Source organism: Physeter macrocephalus, unplaced genomic scaffold (genome assembly GCF_002837175.3).
Source record: "Physeter macrocephalus isolate SW-GA unplaced genomic scaffold, ASM283717v5 random_586, whole genome shotgun sequence".
In the NCBI taxonomy this organism is placed as follows: domain Eukaryota; kingdom Metazoa; phylum Chordata; class Mammalia; order Artiodactyla; family Physeteridae; genus Physeter; species Physeter macrocephalus.
Genome location: NW_021146009.1, coordinates 1 through 17269, shown reverse-complemented (window position 1 = coordinate 17269; position 17269 = coordinate 1). Strand labels below are relative to the sequence as shown.

General features: G+C 54.6%; 1 protein-coding gene across 2 annotated transcripts in view; it reads left to right on the top strand.

Annotated features, from left to right (window-relative positions):
• Positions 1-17194, top strand: part of LOC102990722 (talin-1) — a 30065-nt gene extending 12871 nt beyond the window's left edge. For both annotated transcript variants that reach the window (XM_055083265.1, XM_028486178.2), the window contains exons 18-51: positions 877-1044; positions 1236-1530; positions 2090-2256; positions 3118-3246; positions 3409-3525; positions 3628-3741; positions 3948-4082; positions 4247-4375; positions 4553-4655; positions 4793-5001; positions 5346-5465; positions 5672-5869; positions 6061-6200; positions 6386-6479; positions 6582-6671; positions 6786-6908; positions 8422-8565; positions 9052-9213; positions 9450-9590; positions 9684-9865; positions 10066-10198; positions 10416-10517; positions 10603-10773; positions 10859-11008; positions 11116-11217; positions 11297-11416; positions 12175-12321; positions 12492-12658; positions 12767-12950; positions 13041-13166; positions 13270-13386; positions 16039-16224; positions 16366-16473; positions 16994-17194. In XM_055083265.1, the coding sequence (XP_054939240.1) occupies positions 877-1044; positions 1236-1530; positions 2090-2256; positions 3118-3246; positions 3409-3525; positions 3628-3741; positions 3948-4082; positions 4247-4375; positions 4553-4655; positions 4793-5001; positions 5346-5465; positions 5672-5869; positions 6061-6200; positions 6386-6479; positions 6582-6671; positions 6786-6908; positions 8422-8565; positions 9052-9213; positions 9450-9590; positions 9684-9865; positions 10066-10198; positions 10416-10517; positions 10603-10773; positions 10859-11008; positions 11116-11217; positions 11297-11416; positions 12175-12321; positions 12492-12658; positions 12767-12950; positions 13041-13166; positions 13270-13386; positions 16039-16224; positions 16366-16473; positions 16994-17167 (4947 nt within the window). In that variant the 3' untranslated portion in view covers positions 17168-17194. The remainder of the gene's footprint in view (positions 1-876; positions 1045-1235; positions 1531-2089; positions 2257-3117; positions 3247-3408; positions 3526-3627; positions 3742-3947; positions 4083-4246; positions 4376-4552; positions 4656-4792; positions 5002-5345; positions 5466-5671; positions 5870-6060; positions 6201-6385; positions 6480-6581; positions 6672-6785; positions 6909-8421; positions 8566-9051; positions 9214-9449; positions 9591-9683; positions 9866-10065; positions 10199-10415; positions 10518-10602; positions 10774-10858; positions 11009-11115; positions 11218-11296; positions 11417-12174; positions 12322-12491; positions 12659-12766; positions 12951-13040; positions 13167-13269; positions 13387-16038; positions 16225-16365; positions 16474-16993) is intronic.
• The last annotated feature ends 75 nt before the right edge of the window (positions 17195-17269 follow it).

The window sequence follows — 17269 nt, the reverse complement described above, 5'->3', positions numbered from 1 at the left end:
CAGTCCCTTTTTTGGGGATAAGAATTCAGAACCCCTGAATCCAAACTTAACCTATTAGTTCACCCTCGGCCCTTATTGGTGACATGTTTTTGGCCGCCTGTCATCTTTCCCGGTCTTCCCCATATGGAGTCCTCCCCACAACTTGAGGGCATCTTGAAGCCCCGCTTCCAGTCCGTTAGACCCCACACCTGGAGGGTGCTGTTCCTCTCCCTCCCCCTTCCCACCCGCGCCTGTATCCTCAGCTGACTTGTCATCCTGGATTTCCCATGCAGATCTGTGCACCCAGAGGGGCTGGGGTTCCATCTCCCCCCGATCCCCCCACGGTAACGGCCTCTGGCCTGGGCCTTCCCAGCTTTGTCCTCTCTGAGCCGCATACACTCGCTCTGCCCCCTCCCCTGGCCTCCTGGGGGAGCAGAACATGATGGGAGCTGGGGAGGCACGGCACAGGCAGGACTTGGGAAAATGGGGTCCGAAGGGTAGTACAGGGACTTGTTCCCAAGACTCCAGGGTGACTGCTCCCAACCAAGATTGAGAAGAAATGGAGAAAAGACGCTGGGGGTGGGAGGGACCCCTCCCTCCATCCCATTGTAACAGCGCTGCCCACCCTCCCTCCCCGTTGCCGTCCGAGTGTATCCGCCTCATGCGTTTCTCCCTTTGGTGTAGACACTGTTTCTCTCGGTGTGGGTTTGTTCCTTGGTGGGGGGTTCTGTCCCACTTGGTGCTCGAGGCAGGGGCTTGGGGTAGGTTCTGGTTGCTTCTGCACACACTGTTCTGTGATTGGAGTCGGTGGGACTAATGAAACAGCTTATGCCTCTGAGAAGGGTCCGTGGATCCCAAGCTGGATCTCAGGCCATGCTGACTGCTGTTTTCTCACAGGAGGTGCTCATGCAACTAGCCAAGGCCGTGGCAAGTGCTGCAGCTGCCTTGGTCCTCAAGGCCAAGAGTGTGGCCCAGCGAACAGAGGACTCAGGGCTTCAGACCCAGGTTATTGCTGCAGCAACACAGTGTGCCCTGTCCACCTCGCAGCTGGTGGCCTGTACCAAGGTGAGCCCCAAAGATTGCTGCAACCTGTGCCTAGGGGTGATGCTACCACACACGCAAGAGCCTCTCATTTTATCTCTTTGGCCCCCAAGGCCTCACTACCCAACCTAATAACTATTGTGAACACCACAGCCACCCCTACCTCACGACTCCTTTCCCTCGCCTACATCTCTGACACTCAACTTTGCCCACAGGTGGTGGCTCCTACTATCAGCTCCCCTGTCTGCCAAGAGCAGCTGGTGGAGGCCGGACGACTAGTGGCCAAAGCCGTGGAGGGCTGTGTGTCCGCCTCCCAGGCTGCCACAGAGGATGGGCAGCTGTTGCGGGGAGTAGGAGCAGCGGCTACAGCGGTCACCCAGGCCCTGAATGAGCTGCTGCAGCACGTGAGGGCCCACGCCACAGGGGCTGGGCCTGCTGGCCGCTATGACCAGGCCACTGACACCATCCTCACTGTCACCGAGAACATCTTTAGCTCCATGGGTGATGCTGGTAAGGACAGCCCCCTGGGAAGACAGAGAGTCCCAGTGAGGTTCCCCGAGTCCACTGGAAATTCCCTTGCAGACCCATCACCCCCCGACCAAGGACTCAGCACAGTGGGCTGGGTGTTTAATCTCTGAAATCTCCAGTTCCCCATCTGTAAAGCAGTAATATGATATCTGCTCTGCCTTCCTTGGTGTATTTAAAGAACATACCAAAGTGTACACAAAAATAGATGGAAAATGATATTATTAAGACAAAGCCATCCCCATTCTACTCCCTAAGCCCCAAAATCCTTCACAAAGAGTCTCATCCTCTCAAGACTACTTATGGAAAATACCCATTGGAGACTGCCCCCGCCCCTCCCCCCATCAAAACGCACCAGGAAATCTGTTCCTTTCCAAGATCCTAAACCCAGGAAACAGTAACTCCAGGGAAGTCACTTCAAGAACTTTCGTGTCTCCTTACTGTCCCTAAAAGCCCTACCTACCTTGTCTGCACCATTTTCCTCCACCCCCGACACCCTCTCAGTGCCTCTGGCTCCCTTCGCTGACTGTGCCTACGCTCTCAGGTGAGATGGTGCGACAGGCCCGCATCCTAGCCCAAGCCACCTCTGACTTGGTCAATGCCATCAAGGCTGATGCCGAGGGGGAGAGTGATCTGGAGAATTCCCGCAAGCTCTTAAGCGCCGCTAAGATCCTGGCCGATGCCACAGCCAAGATGGTGGAGGCTGCCAAGGTAGAGAGCCTTCTGTGCAGACCCCCAGACTGAGCCCTGTAGGCAAGTAGAAGGGTCCAGATAGTCACCCTCATTTATGGGAGGTGAAAAGCAGAAGATACAAGAGAAGAAATACAGGAGCACTGAGGAAATAAATGCGCCCCTAGGCGGTGAGTGGATGGCGCCAGGCTTCCAGCCAGTGTGACTCCCAGAGTCCTTGCTGACTGATAGGAAACTGTACCCTTTTTCTTCCTCTAAGTCCAAGGCCTGCGGTTCCTACTTTGCCCTACTTTGCTGCCACCACCTGTCTGCTTCCTGATCCCTCTGCTTCCTGGTCTCCTGTGAATGCACGCGGGCATTCAGTCCCAGGGGATCCGCTGCTAGCAGCACAGAGAAAGACAAGGCAGTGGGACACAGGGACAGGAGGGTGCAGAGGACTGTCAGGAAGAAGCCAATAGATTCCCAGGCTCCCTGGGCTCTGGGGCTCTTCAGTTTGCAGGAGTAACCAGGGCCCCTGCTTTGGTATCCCTGAGATCCCTGCTCTAAACTGCATCCTTCTTGTCCCAGAGAGCCCTGCTCACCCCCATTTGCTAGTGGTATTTTATGCGGGGGTGGGGGAGAGATATGGCCACTTCCCCAGAGAGGGGAAGCAGAAACAGTTCTACCTAAGGAAGGGATTTCAGCATCCCAGACGGAAGCCAGAGCCCCTTTAGGCTCCCCTTTGCCTGCCTGAGGTAGCTCGTCTCAACTATGATTACCTTTCAGTGGGGGTAGTTAGAAATGACTTCAGGAAAATGCCTCTGAGTTTGGAGGGGTCAGGGAAGAGCTTATGTAGGGTCCACAGGGACGCAGGGTGGTAACTGTCCCCTCGCCACCTCTCAGGGAGCGGCCGCCCACCCTGACAGTCAGGAGCAGCAGCAGCGGCTGCGGGAGGCAGCTGAGGGTCTCCGCATGGCGACCAACGCGGCTGCACAGAATGCCATCAAGAAGAAGCTGGTGCAGCGCCTGGAGGTGAGGCTGGGAACCAAGCCAGTGTAGGTGCTCTAGGAGGAATGAAACTGGGAGGGGTGTGCGGGGACGCTGACGTTTCCTTGGCGGATAGCACGGGCAGGGTAAGCCAGGGACGGGGTATAGGGATGTCTGGGCCTCGTCCTCACTATTCTGTCCTTAAAGCACGCAGCCAAGCAGGCTGCAGCCTCAGCTACACAGACCATCGCTGCGGCCCAACATGCAGCCTCCACCCCCAAGGCCTCTGCCGGCCCCCAGCCACAGCTGATGCAGAGTTGCAAGGTGAGACGCCAGGAAGCGTGTGGGGGCGGGAGGAGGCGTGGAAGATGGGGGACTTTGCCCCAGCCTGCGGAGAGGTGGCTCTGATGACATTTTCACCTACAGGCTGTGGCAGAGCAGATTCCACTGCTGGTGCAGGGCGTCCGAGGGAGCCAAGCCCAGCCTGACAGTCCCAGTGCGCAGCTAGCCCTCATCGCTGCCAGCCAGAGCTTCCTGCAGGCAAGGCACTTTCCGCTCACCACTCAGACCAGACCCCTTCCCACTCCTCTATGAGACCTTTAGATTTAATCGATTTAAATCTCTGCCAATAGCCTCTCTCCCAGTACTGAGCCCCAGTACTCACCACATGCTGACCGTCATCAGTCCCTGTACCCAAGCCCAGAGGGCGTATGGTACACTTCATCTGCCCACCTGTTCCCCAACAGCCAGGTGGGAAGATGGTGGCAGCCGCGAAGGCCTCAGTGCCGACAGTTCAGGACCAGGCATCGGCCATGCAGCTGAGTCAGTGTGCTAAAAACCTTGGCACCGCACTGGCTGAACTCCGTACCGCTGCCCAGAAGGTATAGGAGCTGGCTCTCTTTTTGGAAGATGAGGGGGGGAGTCCTAGGAGGATGGAGAATCTGTTCAGAATATCCTAAAATGGGTAATTGTGTAACCTGAGGCGTGAGTGAGACACAGTGTACCTCCTACACCTCAACCCCCCCCGCCCCCCATATCTTTGTAGGCTCAGGAAGCATGTGGGCCTTTGGAGATGGATTCTGCTCTGAGTGTGGTACAGAATCTAGAGAGAGATCTGCAGGAAGTGAAGGCAGCAGCTCGAGATGGCAAGCTTAAGCCCTTACCTGGGGAGACGGTAGGTATTCTAAAGACCTCATTCCTACTCAAACCCTGAGGTCTTCCTCCTCATCCGTGCCCCAGAGCTGCCCAGAGCCTTCATTCAAACTGCCAGCTGTCCCTGAATAGCTTCTCAGGTTTCCTCTTCCCCGTTCCTCCTGCACCTGATCCCCTGAGTCTCCTCCTTCATCCCTAGATGGAGAAGTGTGCCCAGGACCTGGGCAACAGCACCAAAGCAGTGAGCTCCGCCATCGCCCAGCTGCTGGGGGAGGTTGCCCAGGGCAATGAGAATTACGCAGGTACGTGGACAGGGCTGGGAATGGGGCATGTGGTGAGGAGGATGGGGGAATGGGAGCTGGACGGAGGAAGCCACCGGCATCAGGGCCTGGCAGTGAAGGTGACTTTTCCCCTCCTTCCTCTCTCCTTGTTTCCCCAGGTATCGCAGCTCGGGATGTGGCAGGTGGGCTGCGGTCACTGGCCCAAGCCGCCAGGGGCGTAGCTGCCCTGACATCAGATCCTGCGGTGCAAGCCATTGTGCTTGACACAGCCAGTGATGTACTGGACAAGGCCAGCAGCCTCATCGAGGAGGCGAAGAAGGCAGCTGGCCATCCAGGGGACCCTGAGAGCCAGCAGCGGCTTGCGCAGGTCAGGTATTGGGACAGGGCCACTCCCTCCCTCTCCCCCAGATCCCATCAGAAGGCCCACCCTGACAGGGGAAGAGTATCATCGACACCGCAGCTCCTCTCTGGATTCCGCCCGCCCTTCTCAGTCTTAGTAGAAGTGTCTTAGCTAGGCTGAGGCAGGGGCCTAGCTGAAAGCCACATTTGGGGAAGTTTGGTCACTATCACTTGATTCCCTAACGTGATACCCTGGCCTATTCAGCTAAAACACCCCCTTTCTGCTTTCACTTTCAGAGTCTCCCATGGGTGGAGAAGGGGATCTCCCAGTTGTTTCCATTTTGGCAACCCCTGTCTCCTTTCCCACCTCAGGTGGCTAAAGCAGTGACCCAGGCCCTGAACCGCTGCGTCAGCTGCCTGCCTGGTCAGCGAGATGTGGACAATGCCCTGAGAGCAGTGGGAGATGCCAGCAAGCGACTCCTGAGTGACTCGGTAGGAGGACAGGGGTGTCGGGGGAACACAGTGAGGATGAAGGACTCCAAGCTTCTACCTCTGGACCTCTCCTTGACCCTGACTCCCCAGATGTATCCCCTTTCATTGCCCCCAGGCTCTGTGCCCACCTCTCAGCGCTCCTTTACCAGACTCTCCCTCACGTCATTTCCCATTGTTGCACCTGACTTTGTCTCTTGACCCTGCAGCTTCCCCCCAGCACTGGGACTTTTCAAGAAGCTCAGAGCCGGCTGAATGAAGCCGCTGCTGGGCTAAATCAGGCAGCCACAGAACTGGTGCAGGCCTCCCGGGGAACCCCTCAGGACCTGGCTCGAGCCTCAGGTCGATTCGGACAGGACTTCAGCACCTTCCTGGAAGCTGGTGTGGAGATGGCAGGCCAGGCTCCGGTACGAAGAGGCACTGGGTCCTGTTCAAGGGTTAGATCAGAGGCATCTCTGTGACCACCGAGTCCTCACCTGCTCCTGGCTCACTCCCCTCCCCAGTCTCTAGCAGTACTTGAGTGTCTGGGACAGAAGATCCCTTTTAGAGACAGATAAGAAAGGACTGGACAATGTGTTGACCTTCTTGCCTTCAACAGAGCCAGGAGGACCGCGCCCAGGTTGTGTCCAACTTGAAGGGCATCTCCATGTCTTCAAGCAAACTTCTTCTGGCCGCCAAAGCCCTGTCCACAGACCCTGCAGCCCCCAACCTCAAGAGTCAGCTGGCTGCAGCTGCCCGGTACGTAGGAGCTAGGCAGCCCAGCCCTAGAATGTTGAAGAGACTGGGGAGGGGACATCTCATGAGAAGTCCCTGGCTTAGGAGTTGTTCTAGGCAAAAGAGAAATGGCTAGAGACTTCCTACACATACAGGATGCAGAAATGATGACCTTTGCACCCATTCACTTGACTTTCTCTTCCTCCCAGGGCAGTGACTGACAGCATCAACCAGCTCATCACCATGTGCACCCAGCAGGCGCCAGGCCAGAAAGAGTGTGACAATGCCCTGCGGGAATTGGAGGTGGGCCCTGTCAGGCTAAATGGGGTTGAGGTTGAGGAAAGGGTTCTTGGTTGGAGGGTGAGGGGGGTGTCTTGGATCTCACTTCACCCTTCCCCTCTACAGACGGTCCGGGAACTCCTAGAGAACCCGGTCCAGCCCATCAATGACATGTCCTACTTTGGCTGCCTGGACAGTGTCATGGAAAACTCAAAGGTAAGTGCACCCAGGAACCCAGGAGGGCAGAGGACAGGAAGATGGAACTAAGCGGGGGCTGCTCTATCCCTCTGCGGACAGGCTCTGACTCTCCTGACACACTCTGTTCCTCAGGTACTGGGTGAGGCCATGACTGGCATCTCCCAAAATGCCAAGAACGGAAACCTGCCAGAGTTTGGGGAGGCCATTGCCACAGCCTCCAAGGCCCTCTGTGGCTTCACCGAGGCAGCTGCACAGGTTATTCTCCTGAGATGGTCCCTGGAATGCCCCTGCTTTCCCTACCCTACCTCCTCGCAGCCTGACACACTTGCAGATAAGTCAAAAAGTTATGCTTGCAAAGCCAACTGTATGGAAACTGGGCATCTTTCCCCCTCCTAAAATAGAGATATTTGTCAGCAATCATAGAACACCAGCAATTCTGATCACGGTCACCCCTGAGCCCTGGTGCTTTGAGTTATGGTTACGCTGTCCAATCATTGGGCTGTTTCCAGACCCAGCTTTCTTGGTATATGCTTATTAGCATATGCAAATTATTTCCACATAATTATTACTTTGTGGGGGGTGGAGCAGGGGGGTGTGCTGCAAGGCATGTGGGATCTTAGTTCCCTGACCAGGGATCGAACCTGGGCTCCCTGCAGTGGAAGTCTTAACCACTGGACTACCAGGGAAGTCCCCACATAATTGTTACTCTATTAGAATAGTACCAGGGACTAAATTTCCAGTTACTTGCGTCACCACTTAACTTTGCCTTTTTCTACATTATGAAGTGTAAAACGACCTATTAGCTCAGAGCATTTTGCTTTCATATATGAATCCTTAAAACAAACTAGCTTGAGAGCTCATCATCTCAGAATGTTTCCCTGAAGCCCTATCATCCTGCTCCTTCAATCTCCCTGCCTCCCTGTGTCCTGTTCTGTTGGGTGGCCTGCGGTATATGGTTTGACTTATTTCTGGAAAAGCATGAAGAGGAAAAAGCAAAGCTACCATGTGTTGGATGAAGTAAGAATCAAACCTTATGATGGTCTTCCAAGGAAAAACAGATTTTGGCAACCATTATACCCATCCCTTCCCTCTTTCCAAATCTCTGAAGCTTGAAGGTATCATAAGTGTTAATTAGCCTAACACCCTCTATAGTTTTACAGCTATTTCTTTTTTTTTTTTTTTTTTTTTTTTTTTTGCGGTACGCGGGCCTCTCACTGCTGTGGCCTCTCCCGTTGCGGAGCACAGGCTCCGGACGCACAGGCCCAGCGGCCATGGCTCACGGGCCCAGCGGCTCCGCGGCACGTGGGATCCTCCCGGACCGGGACACGAACCCGCGTCCCCTGCATCGGCAGGCGGACTCTGAACCACTGCGCCACCAGGGAAGCCCCTACAGCTATTTCTAAAAGAGGTTTTGTGTTTGTGTGTATGTGGCTTTCAAACTTTTTTTACTGCCACTTAAAATAAACAGTACTTTTCACCTTAAGACCCAGCATACAAACACATACACATAGAATTTTAATAAAAACTTTATTTTGTGTCTTTCCTTTTTTAACTTTTTTAATCTTCTGAAATGTTTGAACAAATTTAACAAAACAGGAGAGGTTTTTTTCCCTCTTACAGTGTAACTATAGCTAGCTAATATACCTCCACTCACACAGAACCTTGGCCACTAAACTTACCCCTGCTTCCCTTTGTCCCCACTATCGCTATTCGAGTCCCACCTAAGGAATATTCCTTATTCCTCACCCCACCTTTTCTCTCTCCCCAGGCTGCATATCTGGTTGGCGTCTCTGACCCCAATAGCCAAGCTGGACAGCAAGGGCTGGTGGAGCCCACGCAGTTTGCCCGAGCAAACCAGGCAATTCAGATGGCCTGTCAGAGTTTGGGAGAGCCTGGCTGCACCCAGGCCCAGGTAACTCAAAGGGACAGGCACCACGGACAAGCCTGGGAAAGGCTGCTGAGCCAGGACAGACCAGCCCCGTGGTGGGGAGAGGGAGATGCAGGACATGTGGGGAAGGAGAGGTTGGGGTCCCAGCTCTGACCTCCCACCCACAGCATCTCCAGGTCACTGTCTTCTCCTGCCGTGCTTCTCATTGTTCCTTCAGTCACTGCCAAGTTCACCACCTCTTTATGGATGTTTGGGCTCACTCTCCTACAGAGCCTGTTACCATTTCTCCATTAGTGTGTCGGCTTTCCATCTTCCTTTCCCCACTCCCTGCTCATGCTCACCTTCGGGTATCTCTCTCTCCCAGACCTTGACTTTTCAGGTGACTTTGTCTTTCCTAATTAGACTTCCAAGGGTATTGCTATACATCCCCCAAGCTAAAGGGGCTGCTCCCTGGAGTGGACACATCCCTCCTGCCCTCATCGTGGCTCTTCCACGTTTCTGTCTCCTCAGGTGCTCTCTGCAGCCACCATTGTGGCCAAACACACGTCTGCACTGTGTAACAGTTGCCGCCTGGCTTCTGCCCGGACTGCCAATCCTACCGCCAAGCGCCAGTTCGTACAATCGGCCAAGGAGGTGGCCAACAGCACGGCCAATCTTGTCAAGACCATCAAGGTTCCCGGTGTTAGAATTCTCAGCCTCTCCCTGACCTGTCCACTTTCCTCTCCCCTGACCCCGTCATTCCCTGAGGCTTTCTACCAGATCCCACCTGCCTGAGCCCAAGGCCTTTCCTGTCCACGCGGGTCATCACCAGCCTCTCCCCACACTCTTTAAGCTCAGGAGGGAGGCCTGGGCTGCACCGCCTTTGTCTACAGTCCGTCCTGAGGGCCTCCCCGTCACTCCCTTTTCAGGCGCTGGACGGGGCCTTCACAGAGGAGAACCGTGCACAGTGCCGAGCAGCAACGGCCCCGCTGCTGGAGGCTGTGGACAATCTGAGTGCCTTTGCGTCCAACCCTGAGTTCTCCAGCGTTCCTGCCCAGATCAGCCCCGAGGTGAGGCCGGGGGAAGGCAGAACGGATGGGCCATCTGCCGCCTCATCTTCCCAGGAGTCTTGAGATTCACCTCCCTGCTTCCCCTCTCCCCAGGGCCGGGCTGCCATGGAGCCCATTGTGATCTCTGCCAAGACAATGTTGGAGAGTGCCGGGGGCCTAATCCAGACAGCCCGGGCCCTGGCAGTCAATCCCCGGGACCCCCCGCGCTGGTCGGTGCTGGCTGGCCACTCCCGTACTGTCTCAGACTCCATCAAGAAGCTTATTACAAGCATGAGGTACAGGGGGCGGGCTGGAGAACTGGTGTGACTGGGGGATATACGTTGTGACAGAATAGAGGGGTGGGCACTTAGGTGCAATGAGATGGGATGGTGTTGCAGGACACCTGTTGTCCAAGATTCGGGGGATACAGGGAAAGGCAGGCTAGCCTTATGTTAAAGGGACGTTCTTGGTGTTGGAGCCTGTGATGTGTCTGCAGGGACAAGGCTCCAGGGCAGCTGGAGTGTGAGGCGGCCATTGCAGCTCTGAACAGCTGTCTGCGGGACCTAGACCAGGCTTCCCTTGCCGCAATCAGCCAGCAGCTTGCTCCCCGTGAGGGAATCTCTCAAGAGGTAAGGGGGAAGGGGGTTCTATGAAAGGTGTCTGGGAGGAGTGATGGCAGGCTTGAGGAAGGTGGGGCACCTGGGAATGGGCTTCACAGAAACATCGAGCGTATGGAACATGCCACGGGGGTTAGTTAGTTGGATGGGGAAGGAAGAGTGGGGTCCTGTGCAACTAGAGGGTCCCTTTGCAGGTCACAGTCAGAGCTAAAGTTCGCTTCCTCCCCAGGCCTTGCATACCCAGATGCTCACTGCAGTGCAGGAGATCTCCCATCTTATTGAGCCACTGGCCAGTGCTGCCCGGGCAGAAGCCTCCCAGCTGGGACACAAGGTACCTGGGGAGCCACGTGGGGAGACCGGGGTAGGGTAAACAAGGGTACCTGGCCCGGCTGACCCATTCCAATCCCTTGCCTCAGGTGTCCCAGATGGCCCAGTACTTCGAGCCACTCACCTTGGCTGCAGTGGGTGCTGCCTCCAAGACCCTGAGTCACCCTCAGCAGATGGCACTCCTGGACCAGACCAAAACCTTGGCCGAGTCTGCCCTGCAGTTGCTGTACACGGCCAAGGAGGCTGGCGGTAACCCCAAGGTACTGAGGGCCGGGTTGAGAGGCTGCTACTATAGTAAGAGAAGCAGGAACAGCTGGGCCCCAGCTCACTCACTCTGCCCCACAGCAAGCAGCTCACACCCAGGAAGCCCTGGAGGAGGCTGTACAGATGATGACAGAGGCCGTGGAGGACCTGACAGCCACCCTCAACGAGGCAGCCAGTGCTGCCGGGGTTGTCGGCGGCATGGTGGACTCCATCACCCAGGCCATCAACCAGGTTGGAGTCTTGGGGTGCCCATGGACAGAGCCTACTGTGGACCAGGGTCCCTGAGCCCAGTGGCAGAGACCAACAATCTTTCCCCTTCCCCCATTCTCTCCCCTTAGCTAGATGAAGGACCAATGGGTGAACCAGAAGGTTCCTTCGTGGATTACCAGACAACTATGGTGCGGACAGCCAAGGCCATTGCTGTCACCGTTCAGGAGATGGTGAGTTTGGGAGAGAAGAAGAGGACTGCTCTTGGAAATTTGAGTTTGGACATAAGTTCACTTCTTCCACTGTCTCCAGGTAACCAAGTCAAACACCAGCCCTGAGGAGCTGGGCCCTCTCGCTAACCAGCTGACCAGTGACTATGGCCGTCTGGCCTCACAGGCCAAGCCTGCAGCTGTGGCTGCTGAAAATGAAGAGGTAACTTGGAGGCAGTTGTGACCTTCCCCAGCGCCTCACAGAAAACCCCAGAGGCATGCCCCTTGTCCTATCCTGTCAGCCTCTGGGGCTGTCCCACCCTCGCCCCCTCTGATCTTTCATAGAAAGAGGAACTCCTCCTCAGGGCCACTCCACGAAAGAGTGATCAGGGCTCCGCATAGGGACAGCATCAAAGCCTTCGGTCACAGGCATAAAGGAGACAGCCCAGGATCTAGAGCTTTCCTGGTCTGCCGCTGTTTCTCTGCTGACCCTCCTCTGGGCCTGTGGCTGCTTTTCTGCTGTGCTGCAAGCCTGTATTCCCTTCCTAGTTCTTCCGTGTTGTAAAGCCCTGAAGCGCTTCCTTCCCTAAGCTCCTGGCTTTCCAAGAAAGCAAGTAATTGGATCTTAGCATGACACACCTAATCCCCAGCCCCAAACCCCTCCACAACCGCACACAGGCCAAATTGTAAGCCGTGGCCTCTGATTCAGATACCCCAGCATGAAGTGCTTCTCCCCTCCTCCTCACTGTGCTTAACAAGGTCCTCACAGCTGGTGCCCACAGGCCAGTATTTTCCATGTGTGGGAGGTGACCTCCTGACTAAAGGCTATGAAACAGGACAAGTCTCTGCTGGGCGCTTTTTCTCACTACCGCCTCAGTCTGCAGTGCATGGTTTCTTAGGTCCTTAGTGACTCCTCCGAGCGCACTGGACGTACCTGAGCGCCTCTTGTAAAATCCATCTCCCTTTCTCATCTGCTCACAGATAGGTGCCCACATCAAGCACCGGGTTCAGGAACTGGGACACGGCTGTGCTGCTCTGGTCACCAAGGCAGGCGCCCTGCAGTGCAGCCCCAGTGACGCCTACACCAAGAAGGAGCTCATAGAGTGTGCCCGGAGAGTCTCTGAGAAGGTGACCGAGCTCGTCCCCACAGACTGAGGGCCAGCCTCCCCAGCCCTGCAGCCTTTCCCATCCTCCTCCAGCCTTCCCAGCCCTCTCCTCTGTCCCTTCTCTCAGACACCGGTGACCTTTCCCTTTCACGGGGCACCGGCCACAGTTGCCACATGACTCTCCTCCCCCAGGTCTCCCACGTGCTGGCTGCGCTCCAGGCCGGGAATCGTGGCACCCAGGCCTGCATCACGGCAGCCAGTGCTGTGTCCGGCATCATTGCCGACCTCGACACCACCATCATGTTCGCTACCGCTGGCACACTCAATCGAGAGGGCGCTGAAACTTTCGCTGACCACCGGTGAGGAGGGCAGTGGGCCTCATGGAAGCAGGGTGGGGTTTGGGCCACAGAGGCTGGAGGGGCCAGGGGAGGCCTGAGAAGAGCTGACTGGGCGGGACCCTCCCCCAGAGAGGGCATTCTGAAGACTGCAAAGGTGCTGGTGGAGGACACCAAGGTCCTGGTGCAGAATGCAGCTGGGAGCCAGGAGAAGTTGGCACAGGCTGCCCAGTCCTCTGTGGCCACCATCACCCGCCTCGCCGACGTGGTCAAGCTGGGTGCAGCCAGCCTGGGAGCCGAGGACCCAGAGACCCAGGTATCCAACTCAAACCCCTAATTCTGGCCAGAACCACTTCCTGTTCCCCCTTTTCTTCCCACAGACCAGAGCCTCTGCTCCCCCACACAGGTGGTGCTGATCAATGCAGTGAAAGATGTGGCCAAGGCCCTGGGAGACCTCATCAGTGCAACAAAGGCTGCAGCTGGCAAAGTTGGGGATGACCCTGCTGTGTGGCAGCTCAAGAACTCTGCCAAGGTCAGGGGAAATGAGAGCTGCTTCTGGGGAGGGAGCAGATCATTGTGCTTCCTCCTGTTCCTGAAAATGATCCCTCCTTCCCTCCCTCCTCTGATGCCCCCAGGTGATGGTGACCAATGTGACATCACTGCTTAAGACTGTGAAAGCTGTGGAGGATGAGGCCACCAAAGGCACACGGGCCTTGGAGGCAACCACTGAGCATATACGGCAGGAACTAGCGGTGAGTGCAAGTCTGGGGCATCGGGGACTTGGGTCGGAGAGCAGGGTCGTGATAGATTGTGAACTTGCGCGCACGCACGCACACACGCACACACACACACGTAGATACACAGTCTCCTGCTCGTTGCCAGACTTCTTACACGAGCTGCACTCGTGTCTTCCCCTTCCTCACCTCTTTCCTCCCTAGCATTTGACACCTCCCTTTCATCCCCCCACTTTCTCTGGTCACCAGTGGCCTCTTAGTTGCCACATGCAGTGGCCGCTTCTTGGCCTTCATCTTCTTCAGACATTTCCAGAGCAGTTGACTCCCTTAGCAAGCCTCTCTTTGAAAGCCTTTCTTCCTTTGGCCTTCTTGACACTGGCTTTTCTCTTGCCTCCCACGTCTCTTCTACAGTCGTCATTGAATCACCTTCAACCTAGTAAACGTAGAGGCCTTCCCAGAACTGCACACATCGCCCTCTTACTCTGTCCTCTTCTTTGGCAAGTTTAATCACTCTCTTTATCATTCTCTAACAAGTTGAATTCCAATTCTGAGTTTAGTTATTTTCAACTGCCTGTTTGACATCAGCACCGAGATGCAATGCCTCCCAACCAGCTGTTCTTCCTGACGTGCTTCTTCCCACTAACGATGGTAACAGCCTCCGGTCCTGAAGGTTCCCTCTCAGTCATCTTTGACTTCACTGCCTTACTCACCATATTCAGGCCATTGCCAGGTCCTGCCAGCCACCCTCCTCTGTTCTCTTTTCCTTTCATCCCTCCTCTCTGGGCCCACTGGCAGCATTCTCCCTCACTTTGACTGCTGTGCCAGTTTTCTACCTGGTGTCCCTGCCTTCAGTCTCTATCGCTTTCATCTTTCCTACTCATCTTTCTAAGTTTTTTTTTTTTTTAATAGCTATTTATTTGGCTGCATTGGGTCTTAGTTGAGGCATGCGGGATCTTTTGTTGTGGGCTCCAGAGCGCGTGGGCTCTGTAAGTTGTGGCGCGCGGGCTTAGTTGCCCCACAGCATGTGGGATCTTAGTTCCCTGACCAGGGATCGAACCCACGTCCCCTGCATTGGAAGGCGGATTCTTAACCACTGGACCACCGTGGAAGTCCCTCATCTTTCTAACTTCTAAATTCGTCTTTCGCATCTTCTGTTTTCACCTCTCCTTAGAGATGTCTAAATTGAAATTCCTAATTTTCTGCTTCCCAAACCTGATCATTCCCTCATCTTTCCCGTATCAGTAAATGCCACCTCTTAGTAACTCGGTTCCTAAAGACAGAAACCCAGCTTTAACATCTTTCTCTCGTTCCCTACGTCTGAGCCCATCAGCAGTTCTTTTAGTGCTCCCTCCAAATAGATCTCATTTTCCCTTTGCCCCATCTCTGCTACCACCACCTTGTCCAAACCATCATCGGTCCTTAGCTGTGTTTATATGATAGCGTCTGTCTAATCTCCCTGCTTCCCCACTCCACTCACCCACTCCAGTTCATCGTCTCTACACGGTAGCCAGAATAATCTTTTTTTTTTTTAGGCCGTGCCGTGCAGCTTGTGGAATCTTAGTTCCCCGGCCAGGGATAGATTGAACCTAGGGCCGTGGCAGTGAAAGCGCCAAGTCCTAACCACTGGACCACCAGGGAATTCCCAGAATAATTTTTTAAAAATATACATCAGGTTATGTCACTTCAGTGCTTACAACCCTTTAGTGACTGCCCTGGCATCTGTGGTAAAATCCACTCTCCTTACCATCGCCTCCCAGGCCCCAGGGCCCCTGCTCTCCTCCCCTTCCAGGCCCCAGGCCCACTTTATTCTCAGCTCTGCCCACTGCAGGCCCTTGCTCTTGCTCTCTTCCAGCTTTTTGAACATCTGGTTCCTTCTACTCCTTTAGGCTTCAGCTTAAACATCCACTCCTCCTGAGGCCTTCCCTGACCACCTTTATGAAAAAGGACTTCCTTTTTCTTTTTCATCACAGCACCTTCTTTTTTTCCTTCACAGTCTAGTTTCTCTGCTCGTTTACCTATGTATAATCTGTATCCAAAACCAGAATGTAAGCTCCGCGAGAACAAGGGCCTTGTCTACCTTATCCCCCATTGCATTCCTAGCACCTCACACAGAATCTGCCACCTAGCTGATCTTTAGTAATTTGTTGGATGAACACATACATCAAAATATTTTTGTGACTTTTACATATTGTATGAAATTCTAACTTCCTTATTCTGATATTCAAGACCCCAACAATCTTTTCTCCTTCATCCGTGTATTCTAGAACATTCCTTGATACTCTCCCACTTGACGTCCTGGTCATTCACGCTCTACCAACATGCCCTCCTGTTATCTATATTTCTTAAGACCCAGCTCCTTGCCCACCTTCACCACTCACCCTGTCAAGGCTTCTCTTTAGTTTACGAATGAAAACCCAGCTCAGAGGTACTTCTTTAATTTCAAACAAATAAATTCTCCCTGATCACTTCAGTCAGAAATGACGACCAGCTGCCTTCTATTATATTAGCTGTGAATGTGTGAAAGTCTCCAAGCACTTGACCTATGATAAATATTCAGTGAATACTTGTTGAGTGAACACGTGGATGAATAATAAACCAATCACATGACTGCTGTGCTATCTTACAGCCTCACTCACTGTGGAATTTTTCTTCTTCTTCTACCCCCAACAGGTCTTCTGTTCCCCAGAGCCACCTGCCAAGACCTCTACCCCAGAAGATTTCATCCGCATGACCAAGGGTATCACCATGGCAACAGCCAAGGCTGTTGCCGCTGGGAACTCCTGTCGCCAGGAGGATGTCATTGCCACAGCCAATCTAAGTCGCCGTGCAATCGCAGATATGCTTCGTGCTTGCAAGGTAGACATCCTCGTGGTGAGGCAGAAGTTTGAGGCAGTGAGGCAGCTTTAGGGCAGAACATGGTAGGGAAAAACTGTAGGGACTTGGGAGACTGGGAGCTCCCAAAGGATCCTAAAGCTAACATATTACCCGGTGGTATAGGAAGCAGCCTACCACCCAGAAGTGGCCCCTGATGTGCGGCTTCGAGCCCTGCACTATGGCCGGGAATGTGCCAATGGCTACCTGGAACTGCTGGACCACGTGCTACTGGTAAGGCGGGAGTTGTCTGCTCCTCACACCAGCCTCCCTGAACACACAGTTCTCTTCCCCCAGGCCTCAGACCCCGCTCTCTAATTTTTTGTTCAAATCTCCCCCACAACCCCACCATCTATTCCCCAAATCTGTTCTTATTTCCAAGGCTCCTTTCCACTGGGGCCCCATCAGTCTTAGCATCTTTGGTTCTCCCACTCACCTCTTCCTCTTTTTGTTTTCTCCTCTCTTCCCACCTGACCTTCTCCTTCCCTACCTCGTCATCTCTTCTTTCTTCTCATTTCATCATTCTCCTTGTTGCTTGTCAGCCGGTGAGTGACACACAGCTCCACTGTCTTCACCATGTGTGCCGTGTGATGCCTGGAGTCCACCTGCATAGGCTGTGTGGTGTTTGAGGCTGTGGTGTGGAGCGGTCTAGGAATGGGGGCGGGGTGGGGAGGGTTTTGATCTGCCCTTTTTCAGTCGTCAAGGTAGACGCTAAGATCTGATGTTCCCTGCTCCCTGCCCCCATCTTCCCCAGACCCTGCAGAAGCCCAGCCCAGAACTGAAGCAGCAGTTGACGGGGCACTCAAAGCGTGTGGCCGGTTCAGTCACTGAGCTCATCCAGGCTGCTGAGGCCATGAAGGGTGAGGGGCGACCAGGGGCAGGGAGGGAAGGGAGACCCTTGTCCCGGGGAGACCTCTACTTCCGGTAGTCTGCTCGGAGCTGGCCTCTGCACATAGTCCTCACAGATGCCAAGGCCCCGGTGCTAGTAACCGTGCTGCCCAGTGCTCTTGACCTCCCTGCTCTGCCTTAG